The sequence below is a fragment of the Streptopelia decaocto genome (genome assembly GCF_964273445.1).
Source record: "Streptopelia decaocto genome assembly, chromosome: 17".
Lineage (NCBI taxonomy): Eukaryota > Metazoa > Chordata > Aves > Columbiformes > Columbidae > Streptopelia > Streptopelia decaocto.
In genome coordinates, this window is record NC_138672.1 from 1,667,591 (window position 1) to 1,691,196 (window position 23,606).

At 61.0% G+C, this 23,606-nt stretch overlaps 1 protein-coding gene across 1 annotated transcript in view; it reads right to left on the reverse strand.

Moving 5' to 3' along the window:
- Positions 1–9,404: 9,404 nt before the first annotated feature.
- EXD3 (exonuclease 3'-5' domain containing 3) overlaps positions 9,405–23,606 on the reverse strand; it is a 301,277-nt gene continuing 287,075 nt past the window's right edge. The window contains exons 22-23 of the mRNA XM_082067865.1: positions 18,103–18,196; positions 9,405–9,911 (exon numbers count right to left, since the gene is read on the reverse strand). Coding sequence (XP_081923991.1) covers positions 9,610–9,911; positions 18,103–18,196 — 396 coding nt within the window. The 3' untranslated portion in view covers positions 9,405–9,609. The remainder of the gene's footprint in view (positions 9,912–18,102; positions 18,197–23,606) is intronic.

Genomic DNA, 23,606 nt, shown 5'->3' on the forward strand with positions numbered 1-23,606 from the left:
CTTTTGGCCCATGAGAGAGCAAACGGCGAGGCTGTTGGGAGCAGCAGCCCTGGGCCGGCACTCGCTGCGGCTGCCGGGCATTTGGTCGGCTGAAGCGGGGCAGGAGGTGCGGGAAGAAAGGAAGGAGCGTGTCGTAAAATGAGGTGACAGCAGCCGTGCCGGGGGCAGCTGGCCAGCAAGCTGCTGTCACCTGGCTGTGCTGGCACGTCCATTTGGGGATGGAAAGGGAGAAATCAGCCAACTGCTAAATTCAGCCCCAATTGATGAAATGCCGTCTTGGAGCCATCCATCACACAGCTGGAGGACAGTCGCCAGGGGCTCGGGGCATGATTTGCCCCATGGCGTTGTCCCATGGGTAGTCAGGGAAACGCAGCAGGCGGGGACGGCTGGGGCTGGGGCTGGGACTCTGCTCCTGCCCGCGCTGGGTTCTGCTGCTTTCTTTGATGAGGTTAAACCAGCCTGGTTCAGCTGGAAGGAGTCAGCAGAGCAGCTCCTGTTTCTCCTCACATAATAGTCCACTTCTCTGGGTCAATTTCTGCAGATAGTTTTTCTCATCCCCATCCCATTCCCATCTGCACCATCGTCCCATGCCCATGCCATCTCTGGCCCCATCCAGCTCCCATCCATCCTATCCCCATCTCCTGCCCTATCCCATCCCATCCCATCCCATCCCATCCCATCCCATCCCATCCCATCCCATCCCATCCCATCCCATCCCACCCCATCCCATCCCATCCCATCCCACCCCATCCCATCCCATCCCATCCCCATCCCCATCCCCATCCCCATCCAGCCCTGTCTGGTCTCCATGTCTCAGCCCATTTGGTTTCCCTGAGCCCGAGCTCTCCCAGTCACATCTTTCTCATGTGAGCACACTGAAGCACATTGTTCTCACGGAACAGGGGTGATTGGGATGGGATCGTGGTCGGCAGCTTGAGGCCGGCGCAGCACTGCGGCTGCTGGGCTGCTGATGCTCCCCGTCTGTGTCCAGTGTCCCTGCAGCTTCTCCCAGGACATCCCCATGCCACTGAGGCCTGGAGCCCCCACAGTGCTGGCACAGGGCATGGAGGTGGGCTTGGGGCCTCGGGGTCCATGCAGGAGCCAGGTTTGCTGAGGACAGTGAAGAGAAGGCACCCTCTGCCTGTCCTGTCCCCCCGAGGGACCCGTCCTGGGCAGGAGGTGGTGGCCTGCCCCCCATCACCCCAGCTGTGGTGGCAGTGGGGGACACCAGTGGCAACCTCTGCCCTCTCGCCCATGTCACTTTGCGGGGTGAGCAGTGGGATGTACCCTGACTCACGGTGACTCACGGGCAGTTGTGCCCAGGGGCCCGGTATTGCTCGGCGATGCAAGCAGCTGCGCCACAGCGACGGGGAGTCCAAGCACTAAACCTGCCAAACCCACCGCGGCAAAACCGGCCAAGGGAAAGTGGAGGGCTGTGCAGGGGCTCTGCTGGAGCAGGGCAGCACGATGGCTGCGGTGGCTTGGGCATGGGGGCTCCAGTCCTGTTGGCTTACCCCATCCTTTCCCCTCCTAAACATCCCGGGACAGCTGATTTTGAGCGTTTACGGGCCATATCCCGTGAGGTGCTGAGACCTCTCAGTGAGCCGTGGGAGAGTGGGAATTGCTCACACCTCCCCGGTCTGGGGCTTGGCCAGAGTTACATCCTTGCAAGCAAATCTGCATTTACCAGTGACACTGGTGAGAAAAATAAAGAGGCTGGGCAGGGACCCAGCCACGCAAATGTTCAGGGCTGGCAGGTGGGGGCAGGACTCGGCCTGGGAACGGCGCCAGAGAGGAAGGGAAAACAGCAAAAAAAAACAACCAAAAAAAGGAAAATAAAAAGGCAGTTTTGAAACCCTGCATTTCAGTTCCAATTTGCGCCCCAGCTCTGTAACCGGAGAGGAGCCGGGTGCGGGGGTACGGCCGGGCCAGGCTCCCCGCACAGGCGGGGGCTGCGCAGGGGCCGGCGGGCGCGGGGTCCCTGTCCTTCCCCCCCGGTGCCGGCTCCCTGGGACCCTGCTAAGCCAGTAACCCCGGGCAGCGATCTGTCTGTTCTCTTTTGAGAAGAGGGGAAGCCGTGGCCAGCGCGGGTGCTGCAGGCGGCGGCGGGAGGCGGGGAGAGGGACCCAGCTCTGCGATGCCTTTAGCAAACAGTCACGCCGAGAGGCGCACACCAAATACCCCTTCCTCAAGGGATGTGATGACCAAATTTTCCCCCGCTCATGAGAACCTGCGGGTGAGAAGAGAAGGAATGGCTGCTGCCGGCATTGCCGGGGGGGCTCAGAGCTGCGCTGGTGTGTGGGGCTGGGCACTTGCAGCCCTCTTCCGAAAAATCCAAGCGGGCAGTGCCCATCCCCTTGGCCAGGCGGACAAGCCAGCGAGCGGCCAGCCACCCCCGGAGGCCTCCTTGAAGGGAGCCAGGGGGACGGATCCGGGGCAGGCGGCGAGGGGGCGTGCCCCCACTTAATTCATTAAAATGTGTCGGAGAGCGTGGGAAAGACGAGAGCTTTTCTTCCCAGCGCAGAGACCCAGCAAAAGGCGCGCGAGGGAGCGCGGCCCGCCCGCCGGCTCCTGCGAGCGGAGGAAGCGCAGAGGTTTCCTCCGCCGCTGGCCCCGCCGCCGCTTTGCCTCCGGCTGTTTGGCAAAGCGGTTGCCAGAGCCCCGGTGGGGAAACGCGGGGCTCGGCCAACACCGTCCGTGAGGACGCGGGATGTGGGCAGGGAGGGGAGCCCACGCGAGGCCGGGGTGCTGGGGGCTGTGGTTGCTGCGTGGGAAGGGCCTCCCTTGCAGACACCCACCTCAGGGTGAGAGGAAAGGGAAACTCGTCCCCAGGCTGCTGCTTTCGGCAAGGGGGCAGCAGGGAGGGGGCTGCCAGGGGTATCAGGGAGAAACCTTCCTGTGCACCGCCTGAGAGCTCCGGGCTCGCAGCGGGGGACGGGCCGTGGGACCAGCCTCGCGCTCTGCCCCCCAGGTAACGCGGCACATCCCAAACCCACGAGCCGTGCCCGGGGACTGAGCCTCTGCCCGTCCTGTGGGCAGAAAGCTCCTGAGGCCAGATGCTGGGGTTCGTGCCCGGAGCCCCATGCTCACACAATGAGGACATGGGTGCAGGTGCCTTGTGTCCTCTGCAGGGAGCAAAGCACCATGAGTAGAGCTCTTGTGGGCAGCTTAGGGGAGCCCTGGGGACAGCGAGAGGCTCCAGGCCTCCCCCTCCTCCTGGAACACCCACACCATGGGGGGCACCACCATGGAATCGTGGGCTGGGGATGGCCGCTTCCTGCAAATGACACCATGGATGCTGCTCTGAGTGTTCCCTCCCTCCCAGCCTGTGACAAACAGGATCTGAGACCTGAGTGAGACTCAAGCACGGTCATAAACTCACATGTGGTCATTGTCCTCGGGGGGCACACAGGCTGAGGACCCTGACCCTGCACATAGGCTGTGGTGATGTGGTGCTGGGCTGTGCAGGTTGGGTTGTGACAACACAGCTCAGTCTTTAATTATTCTAGTGCCCATCATCAGTCCTTATCCCGCTGGAAATGCTGCAGCTCTTCTCATGTTCAAACCCTGCCCCTAACATCCAGCCTCTGCCTTTGACAGTGGGAAAATGCTGTTTGGGCAAAAGGCCACCAGCTGGGACCCCTGGGAGGTGCGGAGCTGTTCCTGCCCCTGCCGCAGGCGGGGATCTCCGGCTGCCCTGTCCTGGTGCTGCCGCGCTGCCCTGTGCCATTGCCTTGGCTGATGTCCCCGTTCCAGCCCGCACACGTGGACCAAACTGCCTCGGCTCAAGCCTGTGTCTCCTGTGACATGTGGTCCATTGCACTGCACGGTCACTCCTTTGCGGTGGCCTGGGGATGGGACACATCACCCCACTGCTCCCGCCATGTAGTTCCCCCAAAAAGACACGGTACAGCCCATTGGCCCTGGCCCGAGGGTCGGGTGACCGCTCCGTGGGGACATGCCTGGGGTTGGGGCAGTCCTGGGGGTGACACAGCCATAAATCCGGCAGAACACACCGCGAGGGACACCTGGTGAGCGGCGAGACGCTCATTTGCCTGGGAGCTGCGCCTGCATATTGGCAGGCTGGTGGGAAGGGTCCGGTCCTGGGCTATTTCCCAGGGAACAAACATCTTCTTGATGCAAATCCCTGTCCTCACGTGGCACCGACACCTCTCTCCTCTCCCAGCCCCGGCCAGGGCCAGCAGCAGTGACCCCCGGCCCGCGGTGTGGGGCAGCTCAAGGACCTGAGCTTGCAGCCTGGGTCCGTGCCCAGAAACACGCCGGTCTGTTTGAAAACGGCAGCCGAGCAACTGGGAGCTCAATCGGAGCATCCGGCTGGAAGAGCGGCTCTGTGTCGAGGACGGGCAGCAGCACGGCCCTGGCCCTCCTCCTCTTCCTCCTCTGCCTTAGGGACTAACCAGCCCTAGTTCAAGCCACAAAGTCACGCCAGGGAAAACCAGGCTGATTTCTCTGAGCCAGTCAAATATGCGACGAGGTTTCCGCTCCAGATTACAGGAGGAAGGAAGTTTGCTGGGAAGGGGATGGGGATAAGGTGGAGGAGAAGGGAGGGAAGCACATTCCTGCCTGATGAGGAGCAATGTTGATATATTCATTTGTAAACTAAAGCTGGCCCGAGTGCCAAACACCTTGTCCCCATCAGACTCTGAAGGATATGCAAGGAGTACACAAGGCGAGGAGAGGAACCCGCCCGACATCCGATGCAGCGTGTGATTTCTCAAGGCTGAGAGACGCTGCTTGCTCAGGTCTCATTCAGGTTGGTGTGACAGAGATAACCCCCTTCTCTAGCTCTGTTTATCACGGGGTCCCCCGTGACCCTGGTTTGCAGTGCAGGGGCAGGAGCTGAGCGCAGGTGGAGCGACCTGGGGCTGGAAGGGCTCTTGGTGTGTGCAGCCCCCCAAGAGCTGCACCCCGCAAGAGCTCTGTGGGAGCTGCCCTTCCAACGTGCCACCAAACGGCTCCATAAAAACCAGAGGGCTCATTACTGCCCTAATAAATGTTAAACATTAGTATGGCACAGACAATGGGATTTTTAATTTTTTTTTTTTTTAAGTAATCAGATAGGGAAATAATATTGTAGGGTGATGAAACAGCTGGTTTAATTCCCTTTGATCTGTATCCGCCATTCAAAACTGGACAATTTATTGCTTCCTGGATGCCGCTCAAGGCCGGTTCAATGCGGAGTTCGATGCTGACTGTGTCTGTGACTGGAGATGACCTTTCTGCACAGACCCCACCTTGGCACCACCTCCTGCGGGCAGCACGAAGGGAGGTGCTGTGCTGCGTCTCAGCCACTGCTCCATCCCCGGGAGCCGGATGAGCCCCTTGGGAGCTGCTTTGTGCCGTGCCCCCATGTAGGCACGACCTAGCGGTATCTGCCCCGGCTTGGTCTTCTCCTAAAACAAGTCCCACCATGGTGACCCTGCCCGAGTGCAGTCAATTGCCAGCAGTAAGCCCAAGAGCTTGTCTCCAAATTGATGGAGATGGCAGGAAGACAAAGTCCCAGAGGTGGCAAGGAGGTGACCCAGCTGTCCCCAGGGGTCAGAGGGAAGGGCCCCTTCCAGGCAGCTGTGTGGCCAGGAGCTGTCCCCAGGGCAAGGGACAGGGTCAGCGTGCGCCGCTGTCCCCTCACCAGCTCCCCTCCGCAATGGAAACAGCAGCAGACGGACGTGAAACCCCAGCTCCCCAAACCCCGCGAGCGCAGCCCAGCAACGCCCACGGGCTGGCTGAGGAGCTGTTTGGAGGCTCGAGGACACAGCTCCCACCTCCCCGCTCCTGGCTGGGGCCGCGGTAACTCAGCTGTTGGTGTGACTCACAACCTGGCCCCAAAGCGGGTCTGCAGAGGTTGGTCTCATGGCGCCATGAAGCACCTCTCATTGCGGGGACTCTGCAGCACTTTTGCTTTACTTCATCCCCAGTTTCTGCCCTGCCAGAGCAAACCCTGAAGCAGCAGGATGCTGACACACAGATGAGTCTGCGTGGGGCTGCTCAGCCCCCGGCGCTGGCCGCCCCATGCTCAGCAGCTGGGGTGACCCTACCGGTGCCTCCACCAGACGCTGGTGTAGAGGGGCTGCTGGCAAAGGACGAGCCTCATCCTCCCTCTGCTCAGAGGACACTCTTTAGGGTCCCCAGGTGGTCCCCAGGGGGGCTGGGGGTCTGGTTGCCCACACAGACATGGCAGAGCACGAGCCACGAGTGTTCACGAGGAGGCACCTGATGAGCTGCAGGAGCCATGGTTGTTCTGCAGAGCATCAAGGGTCCTGGCACCAGAGGTGGGTAAATGTAAGGACATTCTGCTTCCAGACAGTGAACAGGTCACCTGGACACACAGGAGCAATAGGAAAACCCCCAGAGCCAGAGCACCAGCTCAAGGCTGAGAGTGGTCAAACATCCTTGAGGGGCCAGATCCCTGCAGCCACAGGGCCGTGGGTGCCCCAGGTGGGTGCTGAGTGTCCCCCAGCAGGGATCCCACATGTCCCTTTCTGCAGGTCTCCTGCCACCCAGCCCAGACACCTGAGGGCTCTGTGAAGGGCTCAAGGGAGAAAACTGTCCTGGCAACCTCAGGCAGCCAGCCTGGCCATGGGCAGGGATGGAGGGATGATGAGGTGGAGGGATGAAGGGGTGGAAGGATGGAGGGATGAAGTGACAAGGCAAGTATGGCCCAAAGACAGGGAGGTTCGCCCAGCACATATAAAACCAGAGTCTGTGTCTCCATCTGGCTGTATCATCACCTGCAAAGTGGATATTTGGTTTATCCACGTACCAGTTTTCCAGCCCCAGAAACCCTACAAGCCCTTGCCAGTGCTCCAGGCCAGGTATATTTAAAGATGCCAGTTTAGCAGAACACAGTTTGTCCTCTGCTGACACTGCATGGCCCAAACTGTTGCACCAGAAACGTGATAAAAATGACCTGGGGGTAAGAGCAGAGAGGAAATTCCCATTTTAGATGAAGAGGGAATTAAGAAAAACACATTAACACCTAGAGAGAGCACAGGGCTGGGAAACCAGGACATGAAACAACTCCTTCAGGTTATATGTAAAAATGTAGACAACTGAGGAAGGAAACAGAAAGAATGGATGGAAAAATGATGGCCACTGAGGGTGAGTTTAGCAGAAGTAATTTTAACCCCATTAGGAGAAATAATCACCATGGCTGGAGGTGTCAATGCAGGAAGGTGGACCGGGCCCTGAGAGCCTCCAGCGGAGCGGGAAAATCCCTTTTTCTTCTGCCCATCTCCAGCGCAAACCAAGAGAGATGGGGAAGGAGGAGCTGAAGGTGATGGGAAGGAAGTTTGCACTCAACCAGACCATTTTTGGATAGCGAGTCCCAGTGCCTTGCACCACCGGCCTGGGGTGAGTGGCCCCCAGCCCCCAGGGCAGTGGTGCTGCATGGCTGGGCTATGGGAGCTCCCTGGGCCCTGGGGACAGAGGGGACAGACAGACAGACTGCAGCAACTCCCCAGGGAATGCCCCCAGACCCAGTGTCCCCACAGAGCCAAAGCCTCGGCAGCAGGAGACACGGTCCCCAAGTCCCCCATGCGTAGGGGCTGCATGGTGCTGGGCATGGACATCTCCGGCTGGGCCATCACCAGGGAGGTTTCGCTTTGCGATCCCCAAAACCAGGCTGGGAGGAGGGAAAAAGTGGATTTAAGGCAAATGTGCAGCAGGCGGTGTCAAGATCCCCAGCACTGCGGTGTTGCAGCGTCTGTCACTCCGCAAGCAGAGCCAGGGCTGGGGGGTCTCACTGGTGCCTGTGCACAGGCCGGCACATGCTGCTGTGAGGATGATGATGGTGATGATGGTGATGATGGTGATGATGGTGATGATGGTGATGCTCAGCCAGGGAGGAGGCTTTCTGTCCAAGCTCCACCAATCTGGCCAGACCCAGATTCACACCTGAGCGTGTCCTCATGGGAAGGGGTCAGACTCAGCACCCTGCCCTGCCACAGCCTGGCCTTACCTCGACGCACAGGCAGTGCCAGCTGCGCATGTGGCCATGGTGACAGTGCCAGCCATTGTGGTGCTGCCAGCACCCACCGCAACGCCAATCAGCTCCAGTGAAGGATGTGTGGTTATTTTCTGCTTTCACTTGAAAGAAATGAGGCTCAGTGGCAGCAAACAAGGGGCGGGGGGTGGTCCTGGCAGGTCTGTGAGGGAGATGGGGATGGAGGGGTGGGCACAGGGGTCCTGCTGCTCTCTGCCATCTTCTGACGGAAACTGGGACAAAACAGCACACTGTGACCATGGGGGGTGTCACCGGGGATGCTGTGCCATGGTGGCAGGGGGTTGAGTCCATGGCCAGTGCTCAGCAGAGACTACTGGGGAGAGAAGACGGGTGTAGCTGTGGGGACAGCCACCATTCAGTGTCCCTTGCGCTAAAACCCAGGCAGAAGCTCGTGGAAAAAGGCATGTTTAAGGAGGAAAAAGTTTAGTTTTGTCACAGGGTTGAGCCAGGAGGTGAGATGTCCCTGGGGAGAAAGGAGCCCCTGGCACTGCATGGCCAGGAGCACTGGGAGAGGGAAAGCGAGTCTTGAATTGCAGCGTAAGCTGCCCAGGCAGCGCTTCCCTGGCCCGTAAATGTCACACTTGAGCCAAGAGCCCCCTGGGCCCTCCCAGCAATAACGTCAGGACCTGGCAGTTACCCGGGGTTAGAGGAAGAGTTCTGCAAATGCTCCTCAGTTGCAGGTGGAGCAGTTTAATCCTGTTCCTGGGCCAGGAGGCATCTGACGGCAGCAGCCAGAGCAGCAGGACCAGCCTGGCCCCTGCATCGACCCCACAGCCTCTGCTGGACACCAGCTATTCCCCCCACGGCCCCCGGTCCTGGCGATGGCGGGACCACGCACTTCATTGCCACTCCTGTGTGTGTCGCACAGAGCCCTGGGCACTCAACGGCCCCAACCAGGGTGGGCAGGGGGTGCTGCTCCCCATCAGGCTGCCAGGCAATGGGACCCCCCACACCAGCCTGGGTCTGCTGGGCAGGCCCAGCTCCAGGGTGATGCAGGTGCCGGTGGGCACTGTGCTGCACCCAGAGGTTTTCCTGTGGGTGCTGAGCAGTGCTCACCCCCCGGCGCCCAGGCCTGTGCCCCCCATGGTCCCTGAGGAACGCCGGGAGAGCTCCCGGGAGAGCAGGAGCAGGGGGAGAGGGGGTGCTGGGGACATGGCGTGACATGTGTCCCCAGGCTGGGGAGAGCTCAGGGCACTGGAGGTGCTCTTGGCCCTGCTCCGCTGTTGGGGACGTGGCTCCTGGTGCTGCAGCCTGATGGGTGCCGTGGCGTCGGCACTGTCTGGGTAGTGTTTTGGAGAGATCTGCCACCCTCTTGCCATGCCCAGCCTGGAGGGAGGCAGAAATAAAGCCAAGGGTCCATTCTCCATCAACCTCTGATTTAATGATCTCATGGAGGCCATGTATTTTTGGGCTGTTGTGAACCATCAGTGCATACGTGACAGTCCCCTCCATGGCAGAAAGGAGACCGCTCCCACTCCCAGCCCTGCACTGCAAACCCACAGCCCAAAATCTCCTGACGTTCACCAAGGAGCACATCCCTGTGGTCCCCGTCCTGCTGCAGAGCCATCCTGATCCCCCACACCCCCTCAGCTCAGCTCATAGATGTTCTGCTCATCCCCAGTGGCAACAAGAACATCCTGAAACTGGGAGACGACGCGTCCAAAATGGGACCCTTCCCAAAACACCTTTCCGCAGCGGGTGCAGCAGTAGAAGTCGGTGAGCTCGGCTCTGTCCAGCACCCCGGGGGGGATGGCCGCGACCTGCAGGGCTGTGCCCCCCGCCAGCGCTGCGGCCGCCCCGCGCTGCTCCGGCCCCTCCGGCCGCCCCCCGTGCGGGGTGGCAGCACCGCAGCTCTGGCCGGGCTCGTCCTCGCTCCTCGCCAGGCAGCCTGTGGGGAGGGGAGACAGCAGGTAAACCATCCGTGTGATGAGTGCGGTCTGTGCTCAGCCGCATGACTGACCCTTGTGTGGGACATGTCATCCCTGCAGCGAGTCCGGGCTCTGCCGTGCATCCCAGGGAGGAGCACCTCATAAATCTGGGAGAACGTGGCCACCAGAACCCACCACCTGCCTGCCTTGAGCGTGGCACCGTGCAGCCTCCTGCTCCCCAGCCACCCCCCGGCACCTCTGACATCTCCACCGTGCCCTGCCACCGCCAGGGCCTGCCGTGGTCTCGGGAGCTGTTCCGCTCTGGGTGACCACACCAGCGCTGCTGCTGTACCGGGTGCAGTGGTTTTGCCTCCCTGCGGCAGGTCGGGCAAGGCTGGTCCCCAAGATGGGCTGTGTCCCCCTTGGGTTGCGTTACAGAGCAAGCAAACAGCAAGGGAAGCCCTCACTGCTGCTTTAATTAAAACCCACCATTAATAGCTGTTTGCACTGCTCACAACACCCACAACTCTCCTGGCCCAGCCCAGGGACGTTGGGCATTGGGGTACATGTGACACCCACCTCCCATCACATCCCAGGCCAGGGGCACGGTGGGCACCATGTGGATTCGTGTCCCCTGAGTCATCCCTACACCCCCGAGCCCGGCCCGCTGGGCAGGCAGACCGCTGCCGTCACCAACCAAGAGGCACAGCCACGCCGGCACTGCCGGCAGCCCGGTGCAGGCCCTGCCGCCGGGGCACGGCGGGTCGCTGGATCCGGTAGCGGAAGCCGAGGGCTGAGCTGCCGCCATTCATCAGGACACTGGCAGCCGGGGACACGTGCTGTGGGATGACTCATTTTGACAGGGGGTCTCTTGACCTGCCCAGGCATCAATTAAGACAACAAAAGGCATCCTGCATCCCTCCAGCGGCACCTCCGGAGCACCCAGCCTGCCCCTTTGGAGGATCAGAGGGAGCCTTGTCGGGAGCCAGCTGTGCTGGAGAGGGACACGAACATTCCTGGCAGTCTCTTCCCTGCACCTCAGTGCCGTCCGGAGCTGGGACATGCTGGGGATTACTGGGAGAAAGGCTGCGGACAGCCCTGCAACGGCCGCTCCATCCCAGCAGAGCCGTCCCTTGGCTGCCCAGCAGGGCCTGGACCTGCCACCGCAGGAGCAGACAGAGCTGAGCCAGGGAAAGGCGCAGGGGCTCAGCTCCCACCAGCCCCGGTTCAGGGGGGCTCCCCAGGGCCCCCCAAGACCTTTGACACCTCCCTAGAGCAGATGACCAGTCCAAGCTGGTGGGGCACGGTCACCCCCATTCCCAGCAGCCAAACAGCCGCACGCAGGGTCAAGGTTGTCACTGGAGACATTCTCAGGGTGGGTTTGCAGCCCAGCCCAGCCCAACACGCAGCCCAGGAGCAGCACAGGCTCGGGGGCTGTTGCCACAACATGAGGGGATGCAGCCCCAAGCTCAGTCCAAGGCGCTGGCCAAGAGCTGGGCTCACCACCACTGTGCCCTGGGCAAGTGCCCCACAGCCCTGCTCACAAACGTGCCTTTCCTTCATCCTCTGCGCCTCATCCTTTCCTCCTCCTTTCCTCTCAGAGGAAAAAGAATGACCTCAGTTTCCCATTTTCTCCAGTGTTTGGCATGTAGTGAAGCACCTGGTCTGCTCTCAGGAGATCCCTGAGCCGGCCCGAGCGGGGATGCTGAGGAGGAGCCCCGTTCCCAGGGGATTCTCCTGGACAGAGCCCGTCACCCTCTGCCCTCACCCCGTCCTCGCCCCCTCTGCCCTGGGTGACCCGGTGGCACAGGGTGGCCTCAGCCTGGCCATGGAGGGACCGGCTCGCTGAGGAGCCCAAGCTGCAGGATGCGCCTCCAAGCACAGGAACCACAGGCTCCCTGCACAACCCTGGGCCACCACTTGTTTTTCTTCAGTTTATTACACATGGACACAAATCTGCCTTTCTTCCCCTTTTCTATTTATTGCGCCTGCTCTCACGCACCAGACCTCTGCATCGGCCTCCAGGACCTGCAACTTCGTTGGGACTTTCAGCTCCAACTGCAATTGCCAGCGGCCAGCACCGATGGCCAGCATCTTTCCCCACCGTGGAGCCTACAAAACTCCCCAGCCCGACCTGGCGGCACATCCAGCCCTGCCGGCGCAGGGACACTCGATTCCTGCAGGAATCCTGGGCAATTTGCTCTCCATTCCGACACGCTCCACCAGCCGCCGAGCTGCTGGTGGGCAAAGCCAAATGCAGGCCCCCTCCTCCCCGCCACGGGGGTGTGGGAAACCTCCAGCTCCCCCAGACACCCCCATCCCGCCCCCCAGGCCTGTGAGAAAAAGGGAAGAAAAGTTCATCCCTTAAAAGCCCAGGGAGAGAAAGGCCGTGATGGTCGCCCAGTAATTTTGCCTTTCGCTTGCACCAGCCCCCTCCTAATTGTGGCTCTTCAAAGGGTTGAAAATGCTACATCACTTCAAAGTGACCATTTTTGAATGGGAGCTTGTAAAACCCTTTCTCCCCCTCCCACCAAATTCTTTCCAGAGCTTTTGAAGATCCTGTGCTCCCCTCGCCGCTGCAGTGAAAGGGCCACCGGGCGCCAGGCGCTGGGTGCCAGCCGGGCACGCAGGGAAAACCGTGCTGGGAAAGGGTCAGATCCCCCAGAATAAAAGGGTTTTCCTGGGGAAAAGGGGGATTTTTTCAAGAAGGTTTTTCCCCGCGTTGAGAGAGGCAGAGCCCTCCCCAGTGAAGGCACAGCCGCTCACCAGGATGCTGCACATCGCCAGAGATGGAGCAAAAGGCACCTGGGGGTGCGTGGGGACGGGGGAGCCGCGTGTGTCCGTCCAGCGTGCCCGGAGTTTTTCAGATCTATGGTTTCCAGAGCTCTGCGAGGGCTCGCACCAAAGGCTGGATTCCCACCGCATCTCTGAGGAGGAGAAATGAAAGCGCTTCCTTACCAAATCAATTTGAAACACCTCTTGGGAACTAATAATCCCATTATAAAACATCTCAAAAATAAAAAGCCCTTTTGCCTCTTGCTCACCTCTCCCCCTCTTGCCTGGGTCACCCTGGGGATGACAGAGCCTGATGGGGGCTGAGCCAGGGGAAAGGGGGTACTGCAGGACCCCAGTTTCTGCAGCAAGTTCCTCCCCCGGCTGAGCAAGGCCCCCCTCAGCAGTGGGACCCCAACCCTGCAGCCCAGGAGATGCTCTTTTCAGGTCTGCAGCAGCCCCGCGTTGTGCCCAAGCCGCTGCCACGTGCCTCAGGTGGGGTGCAGCAGCAGCCGCGCCGGCCCGGGAGGGACCCGCTCCCTTCAGCCCCAGCCACTGGCACTGAGGTGGTGGGGACCCATGGCAAAGCCACATCTCCCGTCCTAGGGCACTGCACGGTTCCTGGTGCCCAAAAACCAGGTGTCTTTCACGTGTCCCACTTCAAGGTCTTGCTTGTAGCTGCTGGGGCTGAGGCCAGCAGACGGGACGGAGGGCCCGTCATGGGCAGGAGGATGTTCGCCCTCCCCTGCCCCAGAGAGGCCCTAAGGGGTGCAGGGGTCATATTAAGAGGCCACTGTGACGGTGACACTGGTGACCTGTAGTCCCTACAGCCTAATCTGCTGAGCGCAGTGCAGTATCCTGGGTCGGCGTTGCTGGGACCCCTCACTGCAGGACCAGGCACAGCAGGGCCTGGGAAGCCAGGAGAGAGCAGGACCAGGGCAAAGCTCCTGTGAACCTGTGCCCATTCGTCTGCCTAGACCACACAGCCCCGGTTTGGCTGGAAACAACCCGTCCCCATGTGCGTGAGCCCTGGGCACCCTCGGGGTTTCTTTGTTGGGGAACTATCTTGTAATTCAAACTCCGTGTGGGAGCCGGGTACTTCTGCACAAAACCCTGCCCCAAAGGCTCTGTTTCTAGCCCAGGTCCCTCTGTGTCACCCCATCTAAGACCAAGGCCTTGGGGCGAGGTGCTTGTCCCAGCTGGCTCAGGCGGGGACCTGGCCCTGGCCCCACAGCTCCGCAGTGGGAACCGCAGCCTCCTGCCACCTCCCGAGAGGCAGCGGGGTCTGGCAGCGCTTGTGCAAGCTGAGAGCCCTTCTCCCAGCCCGGCAGCCGCACCCAGCTGTCAGCGCAACAGCACACATGGGAGACTCGTCCGTAATTAGGCAATTAAGGCTGAGGTGTTCTGGAGAAAGCGCACATCGTAAAGGCTTTGCACAAGGCTGAAAGCAGACCTGGGAGCATTCTTGGAGTACAAAGGTGCATGGGAAACCTTGCCACAGTGAGAGATCGAACCCGATAAGAAGAGTTACAAGCCTGAGAAACGCACTCGATTGCAGGGCACTGGAGATGCTGGGTTATCTTTTCCTCCTCAATAAGGTAGATAAGCAAAGGACAAAGGACCTGGGATTGTGCAACCCAGGCTGCAGCCCAGCCACGATCTTAAGATGTTCCCAGGGCGGAGGGGGGAGGATGATCTCAAGGCAAGAGGCACCTTCAGTTGCTGTTATCTCCCCGTGCCACAGCGGGAGAAAACCCGGCCAGCTCCTGCGCCAGCGCCGCGCGGGAGCACCCAGCGGTCCCCAGCTCCTCCCGCTCGGCACCGCGCTGGGGTCGGAGCTCTGCAGACCTGCAGCCACCAAAATGTCGCTGGCTTCTCAGCCCAGCAGTTGTTTTTCATATGAGCAAACAAAACTCTTCTGAAAAGGGCGAGCTGGCAGAGCACAGCCCAGCCGAACCCAGGGGGTGTTTCTGGCTGGTCTCACCATCGCAGCCCCCACCCCAGTCCTGTGCTGCATTTCCCTGACCCCCATCCCCACCCTGCTTGGAGACAAGATGCTCCTGTCACTCTGCTGCACCTCAGAGGGAAGAGAGCCTGAATACATGGGGGTGTCCTGTCTGAGGGTGAAGGGAGCCCCTGGGTCCAGGGGTGCAGCCCCTTGGGGACCTGTCCCCTTCCCTGCAGGAATGTGCAGAGCAGCCCAACGTGTCTGGGTGCCTTGGCCTGTCCTGCACGGCAGGGTGGGTGCTGAGGCAGTGAGGGTGCACAGGCTGCTCCATGGTGCAAGACCCCTCCTGGGACAGCACAGGGATCGCCCCTGCGGCAGTGGCCTCTTCCTGCTCTGCACTGGAGCCCTGGCCCAGGCATGTGGGTCCCACCAGCCCATGCCCACAGCTGTCCTAGGGTGGTGGCTGCAGAGAGGGGACCCGGTACAGAAACCTTGAGTTTCCGCTGGGGCACAGCGGGTGCCCGGGTCGGGCTGCTCACAGCCCCACCAGCCCCATGCCGTCCTGCTGCCCCTCACAGAGGTGTCCCAGCTGCTCCTCCAGCTGCCCGTGGGGCTGCCCGGGGCTCACCCTGCACTTGTGGGATGCGAGATTGGAGGAAAAGATGGGTAGTGCAGATCTCACTGGTCCTGAGTACCAGCTTTGGCAGCTGCTCAGGGACGATGTTCACACAACCTGGGGCCCCCCAGGCTGCTGCATCGGGGTCCCCATTGGGGTCCCTGGCCACTGTGCCTTTTCCTCTGCCTCTCTCCAGCATGGTTAGCAGCACTGCCCGAAGAAAAGCAGAACCAGTTGTTTTCACATTTTGCAAAATATTTCGGATGGCAAGGGGTGATTTTATGATTCAAACAGACTTTTCTGTTTGGCGAATCCAACCAGATCATATGGGCTCTATCCTCATCTTTCCCAGGGACCAGATTTCATCTGGCAGTGCATCCCCTGAGCATTGGGGCCCCACGCCAGCTGGTTTTACCACACTGACTAAGCAAGAAGCTTCCCCAGGCCAGACAAAAGCCCATGCCACATCCCATCCCCCTGGGTCATCTGGGAGCCCACACGCTGCCCATGGCCTCCAGTGAGGTCCTGCCTGTGCTACATGGTGACCCACAGCACTGCTGCCCCTCTCTGCCCCATCTCCTGCCTGCTCCAGGCACCCGGGCAGCTCAAAGCATCCCACTGGCAAAAAGACATCACAGGGCAAAGCCGTCCAGGCTTCAAACCATTTCCAGCATGTCCATCAAATCCCTCACACAGGGAAAATATGGCTGTGTCAGGGAAAACATTCCCTAAAACCTGGGAAAGTCCTAGGTCCAAGTTGGAGTGAGCTATTACAGGGTGAATAATTTGCCTTTCATCACTTGGAAGCCCTGCCATAAAAACCTGGGAGCCAAATGGAGCAGCACTGGCCCAAGTGTTGTAGTCAAAACGTGAGCAGCCCTGGGCTGTCAACCGCCAGACCCTGGGACTCGGGAGCACCTGGGCAGCTGCGGGTTCGGGTCAGGGGCTGGTCCTGCAGGATCTGTCCCCATCCACAGCTGATGGTGCTGCAGCACCCGCGGGTCCCGCTGCACCCGCCTGCTCCTCCTGGAGGGGTGATGCCCCCCGCGAGGAGGTTCCCCCCTTGCCTGGGGAAAGGACGTTTTCTTGCCAAGCAGCAGCATCTGGCCATGGTCCCGGGGGTTAATCCGTGCCCAATGACACAAATGAGATGACAGGGCTGGAGTCACGGAGCGGGGGCCAGTCCCGGTGTGGGCGAGCAGCTGGGGGCTGTGGGTGCTGAGCGCCCCCTGTGCACTGGACCACAGCCAAGGGCAGAGCAGGTCCCTGCTGCCAGCCCCCTCCAGAGAAAAATGCAAAGGAAATTCAGGGAACGACTGAGATTTTCCTTATGAATCCACTCCTCCGGGTGCCCAGCCTGTCCCATCACCACTGCTATCCCCACCAAGCAACAGCAGGACATCGTCATCGCACCCTTCACCTGTTACTCTTCCACCCAGAGTGGCACTTTTTGGGGACAACCGAGTTGAACTCATGCTGACGCTCTCAATCCCAGCAGCCCCGACCAGCATCTCAACAGAAATGGAAACACCAGGGTGGCTGGAGCCCTGGGGCACAGGGGCCGCCCCCCAGCAAGTCCCCAGGGGTCTTCACTTTGGGTCAGGTGCCACCTGCCCAGCTGTGCCCACCTGCCCAGGAATCACAGCTTCTACTGCATGTCTCTCTCGCAACAAAACACCCACCTCCCGAGGATGATGTGGTCCCTGACTGCTCCATGTCAGAGGATGTTCCCATTGGAGGATGCTCCCTGAGAAGGTCATGCCCAGCGTGTCCAGCGCAGGGCTCCTCCCTGTCCCAGCGGACGGGGGCCCTGCCCTATGAAACCCCCGGGGGACATGACGGACCTGGCAAGAGGCTGCAGGGCACGATGGGGCTATGGGGTGTTGCAGACACGGTGTAAAGCGTAAAGCAAGGTGGTCCCTGAAGAGTCTGCATGGAGGAGCAACAGTGCTGTGTGCGCCCCCCCAAGCTCCGTCGTCCCCAACCCGAAGGGGGAAGGGGAAACCGCTCACACAGCTGAACGCAAACCACAGCATTTCTATTTCCCATACTCTGAAACTGGCTGAACAGGCCCAGCTGGTCGCTGGGTACACACACAGTGAGTGCCCTCACCAGAGAAACCGCAGGGGAGGATGTCCCGGCCTTTTGGGAAGAGCAATACTCCCAGTCTGCCAGCACCATGGGAAAAGCCCCCCCACCATGTCCCTTGTCCCCAGAACCACACGCGCAGCTCCCAGCAAAGCCACAGCTGGCTGGGAGCACCTGGCAGCCGCTGCTTTGCACTGCTCTCTCCTATCAAGCAGATGGGGAAACTGAGGCACGACAAGTGATGCAGGCAAGGGCTGGGGGCAGAGCCTGGGCTGGGCTGTGACAGCAAGCGGGGCACGCTCCCATCCTGGCATACCTGCGGTCACTGTCACTCGCCAACACAACATGTGTCCCTGTGGGGTTAATGCAGCCGGTGTCAGGGCATGGAGGAGCCTCTCCCCGACCCTGAGCCCCCTGAGCCTCCCCAGGCAGGTGGCACCAACTCTCTCCTCCCGCAGCCCGACCCAGGGTGGGAAAAGCACCATCAGCAGCGCAGCTGGGGGGCATTTTGCAGCCCAAGCTGAATTTTCCACATCGGGTGGCAATGGCCTTAGGCTGTCACTTGAGCCACTGCTGGCATGTCACCAACCACCCCAGGCTGGGCAATCCCATGCGCGACTCTGTGCCTGTGCTTGGTGAGCACCCAGCGGCAGGTTGGTGGCAGAGGACCCTGTTCCTCCTCCAACAGCCCCCCCAGCCTGAGCGGGACGGTCCTGCTCTGCCAGGGCAGCACAGCGAGGGGGCTGAGGACAGAGAATCCCCCCGGCCCCCAGTGCCCCCCGCTCACCTGTGGGGCTGTCCCCCGGCGCCTGCCCACCGCCCGCCACCAGCTGCCGCATCCGCTCCCTCGGCACCTTCAGGTACTTGTTGCAGTTGCACACCTGGAAGCAGAGAGAGGGGGAGGTGGGTGAGAGCGTGGCCAGGCTCCCCAGACACCCCCTGCCCTGCAATGGGCACCCCAGGCAGCCCCCAGTCCCGTTCATCATGAGGTGGGGGTGGCAGAACAGCACCAGGCAGAAATTTTGGGGTTCACAAGCCACAAGAGCCTGTTCTCCAGAGCAGTCCTTCCTCATGTGCTTAGCCACATCTTCACGCCAGGGTGCCAGTCCCACTGCCCGCCCCTGGCAGACCTCACCCCCAGCCCTACACAATGCCAGGAAACACCAGAAACTGAGGTTGCCTTAAAACATGGAGCAGATGCCCAAAGTTCAGGCTGTGGCTTCAAGATTTGTTCTCTCTTGTCTCATGGAAGCCGTGGAGGATGGCAGCAGACCCCAAAACCATGGGCTCCCGGCTGGCTCTGCTCAGCCTAGCTCTGCTGCAACACCATGAGTGCCAAGTCACATTTTCTAACCCCACCTTTGGTTTGACAAAATACACCCGCAGAGGTCTCCGAGCAACTTGCTCAGAGCTACGGGCCCTTATGGAGCCAAACCCCCCCCAGGAGCTCCTCAAACCCCAGCGCCAAGGAGCAGCCGCAGCCGGGAGCCTCAGCTGGGCCCAGGGCACAGCCGGCAGCCAAATGCACTCGCCCAGAAGCCATCAGCACCGAATCTCCCAGAGCACCGCAGTCGGCACCCTGACAGCTTCGCTTTCCTCTCTCCCTCCCGCTTGGATGGGAGCTGGGTGCTGGGATGTGCCACAACTCCTTTCACCAGCTATTTGTTTTTAGGGACTGTTTTCTGCTTGCGGAGCATTTTGAGCACGCTGCACCCAAGGCAAGCAGGGAGAGAGGCGCATAACTTCACCGCCTAGAACAAGCTCCCTGCCTGGGGCTTTGCTCCAAAGCCTGTTGAAACCAGAAAAGTTTTTCCACCACCTGACCGGGCCCGCGGCGGCTCCGCTGGTTTGTGGCGTGTGAGCTGGAGCAGCGCTGGGTTCATGGCGAGGTGCAGCGATGCCCCTTCTTCCCACAGAGCTGCCTGAAGGAGGATAAGGGGAAGCCAATTTGTTTGAAAACGAGCTCAGTGCCACGGCCCGGCAGGAGGTTATTTCCACCATCAGCCTCTGCAAAACCAACAGATGCTTTCCAGCCTGGGCATGATTTGGTCATCAAACAGTGCCCAGGCTCTGGTTCCTGAAGCCTGGGACAGGCGGCGCGAGAGCCCCGCACTGCCACGCCGGCACGGCCACAGCACGCTGGGGTGCCCAGGGGGCCGAGGCACCGAGTCGCGGCTGCTCCTCGGGCCCTGCACACAGCAACCCCCCGTGTCCTCCTCCTGCGCTGCGCTCGGGCTCTGCCGCCCCCGCGGCCACCGCTGCGCCTGTGGGTGCTCCAGCCCTGCAGAGCGGCAGCGCAGACAGACAGATGGAGATGGGCAAGGAGTGATTCTGGAAGCACCCGAATGATGCGGAAGTCGCTGTATCACTTTTAAAAGGGAATTTTGCAGCAATTCCCTGATTTGCACAGCAAGCATCAGATGCTTCCTCCTCATGCAAACGTGGGTCAGAACCTGCGCTGCGCCGGCTCACCAGCCCATCCCCGTCTCACTCGGGTGGGCAGCGAGCTGCAAGCTCCCCAAGAGCAGGGGCTGAGCGTGCCCGGGACCCCCACCCTGCGCAGGGCACAGCATCCTCCTCACTCACATGTTCGAACCCAGGTGCCTGGGGAAAGGAAACTGGGTGAAAACCCCAGGAAGCAGCAAGATGATCTCATTTGATCGAACCTGAGTTTCTGAGGAGTCAGATCAGCAGTTACCAGATCAGAGAGGAAATGTCACTTCAGCGTTTGCTATCAGCCTCGCACAAGGGAAGGTGACGCTGCAGCCTGCGGGACCCAGCCAATACCAGGCTCCAGCTCTCTGGACTGACAAGGACTGGAGCTCACTGGCTCCTTTCCACACCTTTGCCTCTCGCCTCCCCTCCCTCAGCTCTGCACCAGCAGCTCATGATTAGCTGGGTCAGACCCATCCCAGCTAATGAAAAAAGAAAGAGGAGCATGGATGGATCCAGGGATGCACAGGGAAAAGGAGACAGATGGGCTCCTTCTTTGAGGGTGGAGGTCACCCGCAGCCATGGGACAGATCCTGTCGATGCCAGAGTCAGTGCTGATGCTGTGGGTTGCGATGGTCCCTTTGAAGCTCACGGAGGTCCCAGCCTGCACAGGCCGGACCTGGAGTCACAGGTGTCACCACCCAAAGCCCTCGTGTGGCTCACAGGGTGCCATCTGGGATGTACAAGGTTACAACAGGCGGGCAGAGGCGACAGGCAGCTCCCAGGGACGCGTGCCGGGCGCTGCCCAGGCTGGCCACAATGCCCTGTGACAATGACAACAGGGGAAGGGGCTGCACACCGGAGAAGGGCATGGAGCCTGGCAGCGGGACAGACGCAGGGTGGCACCTCCCGGGCACGGTGGAGGCAATGGCTGCTGCGGGTGCGCGTGGCTCATAGAGACGTCCAAAATCACTTGGCCACCGAGCTGCCACCCAGATGGGCACAGCGGGGACCCACGGAGCAAGCAGCCCCCTCCTCCATGAACCCCTCCCCCGTCCTGCCAGGCATGGACAGGCACCCCGTGTGGGCACAGGCTCATGTCCCCTCCAATACCAACACAAATCCACAGCAACACCCAGCCCTGGCAGTGTGGAGCACGCGCGGTGTCCGGGCAGCGGTGCCAGGTGCCGGGCATGAGGGCCTGGCTGCTGCTCGGGTGCACGGAGAGACCTCGGGCAAACTCATCTGCTTCTCTGAAACTCAGCACTATTGTAAACCAGGGGCAACACACGTCCCTGGGCCAGCCTCGCCCCGGCAGCCCGCGGCTGCTCCGGCATTGCCCGCTGGCCCTGGGCCACCAGCCATGAGGCTCCGTGTCCCACGCCATCTCCCCAGCCTTCGGGCCTTCACCACCCTCAGCCTCCCCAAAACACGGGGCGGGCTCAGGAGCCAGATAAGCCACTTAGCAGAAGCACCAATTAGCTGTAATAAAAAACTATGATTAACGTTTTTTAACGCCTTGCCAAAACGAGCCAGAAGAGATGGAGCGAGCGGGGCCGCCTGCCACCTCGACAGACCAGGCTGAGTGGTGGCCTTGGGCTGGGTGTTTGGCTCCTGCCAGGGGACACGTATCCTCACAGTCTTCTGCATCTCACCATCACCTCCCAAGGGTGTGGAGCAGATTTTTGTGTGGGTCTTGCTTTTGTTTTAAGGGTAGTGGAGCGGGGACCCTCTCTGCTGGGGAAGGGATGGGTTTCTCCTCCTTGGGAAGGTTTGGTTTCCCCAGATCCATTCTGGCAGGCTTAGACGTGGATCCATTCTGGCAGGCTTAGGTGGATGTCAAGGCAAAAATCCTCACCGTGGTGAGACAGCAGGAGATGGAGACACCCCTGAACACTGCCTGTGGGTGCAACTGCTGTGAGCAGGAGCTATGACCTGGCAGTGAAGGGTTTGGCTTCATCCCTGCAACATCTTGGGGTCTCTCTGGCCCCTGCACCCAGCTTGGGGTGGGGATGGCGGCTTCTGCCCCACATCCCAGCCCTGCCCTAGGGACGATGTGTCAAGGGGGCTGAGTTGCAGGGGCTCTGCTCACACCATCCTGCACATTGGCAGGGCCATGGGGGAGGAAACAGGTGAGTTCAGCTCGAGAGGAGGGGGCCGGGCAGCTGCACCCCCCGCGGACCCCATCGCACCCCTGGTTTGATGACGCTTGTGCTCCAGCCACACGCGATGTGTCCCGGTGTCCCGAGGGCTGCGGGCGGCAGCAGGCACAGCTGGGAGGAGGAGCCACGCTGCCTTTCTCACGCCAGGGCAGCCCTTGCCAGCACACGCTTAGTCACTGGTAAATCCCAGCCTAGATCTGCTCTGCCCTCTGTGAAATGGATCTTGGCTGCACCCCCGCTGAAGCAATCCCGGCGCTCGGGAGCCATGGCGGGCGCGCTTTCCCACGGCAGCGCGGCTTCCAGCGCCCCGTGTGAATCAGCCTGGGCCCGGGCAGGCGCTGGGTGCCCCCGCACGCACACGTGCAGCCGGCTGGGCAGAGCCAGGAGAGCACAGCCCCGTGCGATCCCCCCGCTGTGCCAGCTCAGCAGGAGGGCCGGCAAGGCCGAATTCAAGCTCTCTGGGCAGGGGGACGCGGCTCTGACACCCCCCTGCCTCCCCAGGCTCTGCTCACCATGCCCACCTCAAAGACGCGGAGCAGGTGCGACCCATCTCAGACGAAGCTGCGGTCCCGCTGTGGCCCCTCACCGCTGTTCCCTCTCCCTGTGCCCATCCTGGCTGAGGTGCTGCACAGCAGTGCTGGGCTCTGTCACCCCCCCAGCCATGTGCAGCAGCCCCCACCGCGCCTGGGGACACCCCACAGCCCAGCCTGCTCTGTGCTGTCACCACCGAGCTGTGACACGGAGGTTAGAAGGGGTGATGTCACTGGCCCAGGACTGTGATGTCACAGCTCTGTGATGTCACAGCTCTGTGATGTCACACTGGTGTGGCTCTCTGTGCTGCTGTGGTCCCTGAGCCCAGCAAGGTGCTTGTCCCCAGCCCCAGCAGCCCCAGCCGGGCCGGCGGGGCGGGCAGCTGCCCACAGCAAGGCTGTCCTGCCGGCGATGCCAAGGAGGACAAGGCAGGTGAAACGTCCTTTCGCAACCCTGGCAGCCCGTCCAGCGGCTTGTTTTTGTTTAGGACAATCCCTGCCTCTCCCAGCCCTCCTGGGTGGGGATTTCACCAGCTGTGACGCACGAGCCTCTCAGGATTCGAGGGACTGGATGCTCCAGCCTGGAGCTTCGGGGACATCTCAGCATCCCACCCCCTTTCTGGGCCTCCACCCAGGAAGCTGAGAAGCTCAAAGAAAACTCATGTCCAGCAGAGAAGAGGAGCCAAACCTCCTGGGACTCCAAAAGGGCCCCAGGAGCCAGTATGAGCTTGGCTGAAGACAGTGGCCTGAGCTCAGCTGTAGGTCCATAGGCTGGTGCCCAACACATGTAGAAGATGACTGGTTCAGGCAGCAGGGGAGTCAGTTTTGGTCCTTCCTTCGACATCCCTGAAAGCTGCATCTCCCAAGCACTCTGAGAGTCACCTCGGTGACGCTGAGCTCTGCCGGAGCAGGTGGCTCCGAAACGGTCTCTGGGCTCGCAGGGCTCCTTCTGCCTGCACTGCTGACAGATGCCATGGGCCAACATCACTCAGCAGAGCCGAGGGATCTCCTTGGCAGGGCTTTACTGGTGAGACACAGCCCTCTGCCTGGAGAGCTTCTGGCTTGGGAAATCCTCAGCGTATCACATTGGCTGTAAAGGACACCAGTGCCCGGAGTGAACTCTTTGGGGCAATTCCGGGCAGCTCATGTCAGGACAATTCCTTGGG